The sequence below is a fragment of the Fulmarus glacialis genome, unplaced genomic scaffold (assembly GCF_000690835.1).
Source record: "Fulmarus glacialis isolate BGI_N327 unplaced genomic scaffold, ASM69083v1 scaffold14609, whole genome shotgun sequence".
Classification (NCBI taxonomy): Eukaryota; Metazoa; Chordata; class Aves; order Procellariiformes; family Procellariidae; genus Fulmarus; species Fulmarus glacialis.
The window spans coordinates 50,001-58,344 of record NW_009231491.1 but is presented as its reverse complement, the minus strand read 5'-3'; the positions used below and the strand labels follow the sequence as shown (position 1 = coordinate 58,344).

General features: G+C 37.8%; 1 protein-coding gene across 1 annotated transcript in view; it reads left to right on the top strand.

Annotated features, from left to right (window-relative positions):
* Positions 1-2,462: 2,462 nt before the first annotated feature.
* Positions 2,463-8,344, top strand: part of ADD1 (adducin 1 (alpha)) — a gene marked incomplete at its 5' end in the record, with an annotated part of 26,200 nt that continues 20,318 nt past the window's right edge. The window contains 5 exons of the mRNA XM_009584602.1: positions 2,463-2,543; positions 4,278-4,427; positions 5,408-5,551; positions 5,677-5,775; positions 6,161-6,337. Of these exons, the coding sequence (XP_009582897.1) occupies positions 2,463-2,543; positions 4,278-4,427; positions 5,408-5,551; positions 5,677-5,775; positions 6,161-6,337 (651 nt within the window). The remainder of the gene's footprint in view (positions 2,544-4,277; positions 4,428-5,407; positions 5,552-5,676; positions 5,776-6,160; positions 6,338-8,344) is intronic.

Sequence of the window (8,344 nt, the reverse complement as noted above, 5' to 3'; positions counted from 1 at the left end):
TTAATATACTTGTAAAAACATTTTTTGTGAACCGATGAAGATGATAAATGATATGGGTAGGCATAGGATCAAGGCAATGTTGGTTAGATTGTGTGGTTCCTTTAGTAAGGGTATGTATCCAACATAATGGTTCTTGTAAACAACTCTGTGCTGCCCCCTGATTTTTCATACGTGACGGGCGAATTGATTTTGTAAAAGGGAGATTAATGCGGTAAAAAGATTACTAGGCAAGCAGGTGTGGAGATGGCTTTCTAGTGTAAAGTTCAGCCCTGGGAATGTTTATGCATTTAGATAAAAAGGTAAATGTAATGAAGAGCGGCATGCCTAGGGAAGTAGTTAAGGCAAGGGCGTGTGATTGGGGTGGAATGCCTCAAGTTTGCTTTCTTTTGGTGGGAGGAAGGACAGGAAGATTAGATAATGGTGATACCAGTTGAGGTGGAAGACAGTCAAAGCACTTGGAGTATGAGATTCTGAAAGTATTTTAGACAGTTTTGAAGGGAAAAGTGGTACTGGAAAGCTTTTGGTTAATGGTTTGTTACTGGCAATCACAAGTCGTAGTTCACCTGTCTTTTATCAACTCCTCCAGTAAATAGCATTCTAAAAGGTGACTAATAGATATAATTTACCTTCAGAAGCTAGTAGAGAACCAGGTTGTTATATTTATATTTGTTATATTTGTTTTATATATATTAAGTAGTAGTGTGGTAGTAAGGCACTGCTTTGGAATGTGGTGAATGCCTACCACTTCATGCAGAGTTGGAGTTTGACTCCAGGTTTTCAGTTTTTTGGGAGTGGATGCTGTAATAACTAGATGATTGCATTCAAGTTAAAAGCTGCCAGTGCACTTCTTGAGCAAGAGAAAAGATACAGCAGCCTTCTGTGAGGGGCATAAGCTTCTCTGTGTTAGAGGAGAAAGGAATTGTGAGGCTATGAGAGCGTACGCCAGTCTGGGCATATCAGGGAATTTGGTGGAGTATCTTTGCTTTTCTGGATCCTTATCAATCACTGACAGCTGCTGTGTGTGGAATTGTTCAGACTGATGTTGTCCTGACACAGAAGCAGAATTACAGAGCATCAAAAGCTTTCATGTCAAGTACAGTAATGTAGAGTAAACTTGGGTGCCTCCAGGGTTAGGCAGAATTTGAGATTACAGGTTTACAGAAGGTACACATCATTCACCAAGTCTTGGTTTGCTTTGACGCCACAAGCTTATTGGATCTAATCCAATTTTGTGAGTCTTGCTGCTTGTTTATCTTACATTTGAGCTTTGTGATTAGCTTTTGGGGCATTTTGAATAATACCAGTTCTTTGTCTTGCATAAATAAGTAAAAGATATTCTAGATCATTTAAACTTCTATAATGGAGAACTATTTTGGTGATTCATAAGTATAGGTTAACTTGACTAACTTTAAGGCTCTTATGCTATAGCATGTTACCAGCTGGTTGAAAAGGAAGGTAGATTTTACTAGAAGCTTTTGGATGACTGATCAACTACTTATTTTAGAAACTTTTTCCCCTGCAGTAGAACTGTATCAAATTATATATGTATTTAATGTTGCAGGGAGTAGAAGACATGAGGGAGCATAAAGTAGCTGCATCTCAGGGAAATGGAAAACTCATAAATAAATAAAATTTTAAAAACAGCAAAAAAAAAAGCCAAACACACACAAAAACTGGGTAGACTAATAGCAAAATAGGGGGTTGTCTCATGTGTCCAGTAAAACATTTGAAACCTTTTAATTCTCCATTGAGAGACACCTAAACTACCTACGTGTCCTGTACTTTTCATTGTACGGGCTTTAAACAGATGTATCCCAAGATGTGAATGGTTTGAAGTCAGAATTATTTTTGTATTATAAACTCCTGATTGTGTGAATTAGACAAAAGAGCAAAAACATAAGTGGGAGTCAGGATACTCGGCAGAAAACCTGCAAGTGTGCTGTACTGCTCACAGATGTCTCGCGTGGCACCAGCATCGGTGATGAAACCCTTCTCACCATCAAGATGTTTTAGATCTGTGAGCCAAAATTCTTGTGTTTTCTCACACACTTCTATTTCATACCTTCTGTTTTACTAGGGTAGAAATACAGTTGGAGTATAAACTCATTCTTCTAACAAAAAAACCCAGTAAATTTCTTTTTTCCCCCACTTCTCTCAGTATCGTTCCTTTCATTCACATTCTAGTTGTCATTACCACAGGATCTAAGGATTTACTACCTTCCACGAATCTGAAGGACTCTAGCATGTATCTAACCAACATGAACTCATGTTCAGCATGAGTTAATTAACTGTCCTGTATGTTGATTATCTGTTGTAGCATACATGGCAGTCATATTGCATATGTTAAAGGCATATTTGCCCATTCTATGCTCAGGAGGTGAAAGTAACTTTCATGTTTTTGGGCCTTCTTGTATGCTTTAATGAAATATTCTTAATAACTTTTACTCTTGTTTTATCCTTAGGCCAGAGTAAATTCTGAGCAGGAGCACTTCCTCATTGTACCTTTTGGACTCCTCTATAGTGAAGTCACTGCATCTAGTCTGGTAAGCAATTACTGTTTTTCACAGCTGTAAAATACGAATAGCTGAATCTGCTCTGTCTGTATATCTGTCAGTGTTTAAATTCTGTCCTAGAGGATATTTTACTGTTACATGTTTAGAAAAGTTTTATTGAACGTGGTTGGTTTTGGTACAGCTGAGGTATCTTTGAGAGAGATTTCTTTGCACGTGTTCGGCACCAGGTGTCCTCCAGTTGATCTAGCTGTAGAGGAGGAGCCGGGTCATTTGGATAGCTAATCACATCATGCCCTTGAAAGCTGTTGGCTGTTGAGTCAGGCTTGTCGAGGGAAACAGTATGTGTTTCAAACATAAATGATGAAACCAATTACAATTTCAAGACATTATGTCAGATACCTGATTTAGTTGCTATCATTTAATGATGTAAGTAGCTGAGGGTGTAGATAAATTATGTTTGAGATCTAATGGTTGCAGTTGAAGACACAACTCCCTTAGCTGTTAGCTAGTGGGAAGCATTTTCTGAGCGTTTATCTCCAGTCTAGTCTACACTGCTGCTGAAGGCAATTTGAGTTAATGTTAAAGAGTTGACTCTCTTGCGTTGAAACAAAATAGAAACTTTTACACTCTTCTTTCCACCTGGCCACCGTAAGGTAAGTAACCTCTAGCAGAAAGGTGAGGTAAGTATGTTCAGAGTAGTAACATTTCAAACTTGTGTTGCTCTTGACACCTTAAGGTCCCAATACTCCCCCTCAGCTATCTGTAAAGTTGGCTCTTTCATACGTAACTCCACCTTAACCATCTGTAAAATTTTAATTGAAAAAGCTATAGGAAAAGGAATGGAGAAAACTGAGACCTGCCCTTTCTTGTTACTACAAGATTTTTTAGAAGAGTGTAAGGGCCATGCTGTGAGGTGTTTTGTGTGTTTGGGGTTTTTTTTTTTTTAAGGTTTTCTGCTTTTATACCAGGAATGTAAGTACCTTGAGAATGAAGGTTGCATGAAGGTAGTGAAGTGCACACACATACAGAGTAGAGAGCATGTTCACACAGAAAATAGCTAACAGCAGGATTTAATGAGAAGATAGACTACAGTGATAAGGCATATAGCTGAGCCGGATGAGCATGCTGACCAGCAGCCTGATTACACGACTGGCCCTTTATCGCCCCTTTCTCTCCATTTCTCCCATGCTTGTTCTTCCCTTCTCCACTTTGAAACTCCATTTTCTCCGATCTTGTTCTCCCAAATAAACAACCCATGCATAATTACTTTTTCCCTTTTATTCCAGTTTTGCTTACATCCATATCCAAATTTGATATTTATGATATTACTACCTTAGCCTTACATAGTATCAGTGGTATGGTTACCTAGGTGCTGGCATTTCAAGAACCTACTCCCCAAAAGGTCCCAATACTCCTCTTCAGGTATCTGTAAAGTTTGGAAGTTTCTTATATAACTCCACCGTGTGAACTGCAGCCATTTGTCATAGCACTGTCTGAAACTTTTGTCAGCTTCTTGCACCGTTACCTGTTACATGCAGCAATTTCTCATGTCATATCCAGTAGTTCCTGATGTCCTCTTCAGATAGCTTAATCTCAAGCCGGGACCCTGGTCACATACCTACAGCTTATAGTGCACGTTTTGACACTTGTTAAAATAAAATATTGAAAGAAATAGGGTTTTAGAGCTTCAGTCGTAGATGCTGAATTAAATCAGGTTTTTGGCAGTCTTAATTGATTTATGAAACTAATTCTTTTCGTTCCCAGGTTAAAATCAATATTCAGGGAGATGTAGTTGATCGTGGAAGCACTAACCTGGGAGTAAACCAAGCTGGTTTTACTTTGCACTCTGCAATTTATGCAGCTCGACCTGATGTTAAATGCATTGTTCATATTCATACGCCAGCAGGGGCAGCGGTAAGCACTTTCTAGTTTGTCATCTGTCCTGTTTCCCCCACCCCACCCAACTGGAAAATAGGTGGGTCCCCCTTAATCATAAATTTGCTTCCTTTTTGTAGGGCACAAAGCCCTTAAGTCTGCCTTCAAATATGTGGTTCTGTTTGAATCAATCAGATTCTCCTTACTTGGTTGTTACATGAGTGGTCAGACAGTAAATTGAGCTCTGTAATTGGAAAATACGTATTTCATATTTGTGTGTTCCTTACCACAAAAGACCATATCTTTTGACAGTGAGGCATAAGAGCTTTAGCTATTTTGTTGGTTCTGTAAAGCATAATTTATCAAGGTTTTCTTAAATATTTGAAACTTTTCCAATACATCTCATTAGAGCAACAGGTTACAAATCAGTTTCACCTTTTTAGAGTTTGAGAAAGTCATCTGGTGACTATTTCAAAGTTCACATTCTAATTTTTGGTTTTTTCCTTTTTAACTGATTAACAGCAGTGATACAACCATTTTAAGGATAAGTGATCAGATTCCTAAAACTGTGACTTACAGAGTCTTTAAAAATATTCCTTAACTTTATTTGCACTGCTGCGGAATTATCTGTGTCAAAGTTCGTCACTAAATTCCTTCTTTTTTGGCAGGGGTAGTAACTGAGTGGAGTGAAAGGAACGAAGGATGCAGTTGAATTTGGGGTTTGGTGGAGTTTTTTTCTTCTGAGTCTTTTCATACTGGTGTTGATGTTGTATAAAAGCAGCCATTCTTGAGTCAGACCCAAGATCAATGTGACTTTTTTATCCAATCCAAAAGTTGTGAAAAATAGAGGCTTTAGGGATGGAGTATAAGACCACTTGTATGTGCCTATACACAGACACATACATGTAATGTATAAAAATTTTTTTTTTAATTATCATTTTTATCATTACAATCTTTTAATTTTTTTCCATTTTTTTTCTGTTGCAAGAAATTAAGTTAGTTGTTTTAATACTTCTCAGGTTTCTGCAATGAAGTGTGGTCTCTTGCCGATTTCACCTGAAGCACTTTCTCTGGGGGAAGTAGCTTATCATGACTACCATGGTATTTTAGTGGATGATGAAGAAAAGGTGGTTATTCAGAAAAATTTGGGGCCTAAAAGTAAGGTCAGTATCTGTATCTGGAATTAAAGAAGAGTGTGGGGGGTGGGGTGGGGGAGGTATGTTCTTTAATCAAGAGCAAGAAAACTCTTGCCTTACTGCTGTTAACTTTCTTTGCAATGTCTCTCCAGGTCCTTATTCTCAGAAACCATGGCTTAGTATCAGTTGGAGAGACTGTTGAGGAGGCTTTCTACTATATTCATAATCTAGTGCTTGCCTGTGAGATTCAAGTAAGAATTTTAGTATGTTATGTAATAATACATGCTGCTATGTTAACCTTCAAACAGATTAATAGTTGCACACTTTACTGGTTAAACTGTTGATTTAAACTAACATGGTGATCTGTGAAATCATTATATTACGCGAGGACATCCAAAACATTGGTTTAACCAGCAATATTCAAATCCTGTATTGGAACCATTGATTTGCTATATACTGCCTATTAAAACAGAGAGATTTTCAAAGCCTTAAGACAACTTTTATACAAGTATGTTAATTTATTTAGCTTTAAAATGAAGTAGACTTCTTCTGTTTTGCTGATGTCAATTTTTGGGGTTTTTTTGGGGGGTTCCCCCCCACCCCAAGAAACTAAAAGATAACTTTATTGTTTTTAAGGTACGTACCCTGGCCAGTGCAGGTGGACCTGACAATTTAGTGCTTTTAGATCCCGGAAAGTATAAAGCCAAGTCTCGTTCCCCTGAGTCTCCAGCAGGTGAGGGTACTGTATCCCATCCAAAATGGCAGATTGGCGAACAGGAATTTGAAGCTCTTATGCGAATGCTCGATAATCTGGTAAGGCAGGTGTTTTTGTCTAATTGTTTCATATGATAATGTACAAAATACTTTAAAAGCTGCAATAAGAGACATTAGTAAAGAATGGGCTGCATGTAGTGGGGTAGTTTATACAGCCTGCAGCCTGTTCTTTCCCAAAGATTAAGGGCCCTCAGAGGAGGAGACAGTATGAAAAGCATCACAGAATTCTTCAGGTGTCCTTTGTGCAGATAGCAGATTTACTTCCGTATTCATAATCTGGTAGTTATCGGTGAGATCAGAAGGGATACTTGTGTGATTTGGCACTTCCAAATGAGAGTAGTGTGGTGCTTGCTACTCCTTAGTCTGTGTCCTCCCCTCTGTTGCCCATCCCCTCCCAAAATGTGTAAAACAGCATTAATGTTGTGTCAGGTGCAGGGTCCAGCATGATTTGACCTTGTAAGACTCTAATAGAACCTGGAAGAACTCAGAAGACAGACTTAAAATAAATAAATAAAAGTCTTCAGATGAAATGGTTTCAGTAAAATCCCATCTGTAATGAGTGACCAGCTACCAGCATTTGCTATCCAGCTTTAATGGGAAAGATGATACCTTTCCTGTGAGAAGGCTCCAAGTGGTCACTGTAGACAGTGGTAATGAACATATTAAAAAATATGGCTCCTGTAATAATCAGACATAGTCTTCTGATTTGTGATTTAATTAATCTTTTTCCTTTGTAGACTTTGTGTGGTCTTCATGGTCATGTGATGCATGTGCCCCTGACAGGATCCACTGATGATATCTTAAAACACCACCACCACATCTACTATGTAGTAAATAACTTGGGTTTTTTCCCCTTAAAGCAGTGTCCTGTCTGTAGTATTGAAAAAAAAAAAAATTCAGGCTACTGCATTAATAATTTGAATATCTAATGTTTTCATATCAGACAAAGTGATCAGCTATAACTTTAAGTCAATAGAAAAATTCTCATTGATTTTAACGAGCAATAATGAGACTATTAACATAGTTGGCTATGGACAGCAGACTCTGTGTCACCTGGTACCTTTGGTAGATTCAGTTAGATTTCAGTTTCTCTAGGGAATATCAGTTTTATGTTTCTTACTGCAAACAGGAAGGAGGATCACAAAGGAAATGGCATTGTACCCGCTAGGAACGTAGGAATAAAAAGGAGCTTTCAGTCATCCAATACAGGCCCTTACTATTACAAATAGCCACATGTTATATTGGATAGTTAACTACATTAGGTGGTAAATAGTTATACAAGATGCACTTTGATCATTAAAAGATGGAGCAGCAGCCAAGACAATGTCTCAGCAGCGCTTAATGGGCTGAAGTTTCTTTACAACTGGCTTTATCTGTAAAGAATTTGAGTACTTTTGGGGGTACGCTATTCACACTGTTTTTCTTTGACCCACATTGAAAATACTTTGCTAGTGGAAGCCTCTTAGAGAAACTGTTAAATGTCCTTTTTGTATGTTAAATGCTGAGCAAAATACAGAAGAAAGCAGGAGAAAACACGACTAGTGTATTAGGGAAGGTAAAAAGGGAAACAAAATATAATTCAGGGGAAGTAGGAGAGAAAAACAACATAGGTAGAGAAGATCAGGGAGAGGAGAGAATATGGACATAAAAGTAGCATTCTTGAGCCTTCCCTTGTATATAATATGCTGAATTCTAGATGTTAGAATGCAGAAGAGATCTTTTTATCTGCCCTACGTTTTGTATCATACGGGTGCTTTTTTATGTCCTCGATTTAGGATGGTGAGAAACAGTCAATACATTTGATTGGAGTAAAAAAAAAAGTGTAAATGAGTAGCTGGAATATGGTACAAAGAAAAGTCATTTGGACTTAAATCCAGCTCCAGAGACTTGAACTATTACTTGAGAATTCAATGAGAAATACCAGGAAACACCAATAGACCAGGGCAGGACTGATAATTTAACCAATAGCTATCCCTAAAATGTACATTTTCATTTGTGTGGTTACAACAATCCACCTTCATTGTTTTGAATGTTAGAGTCAAAATC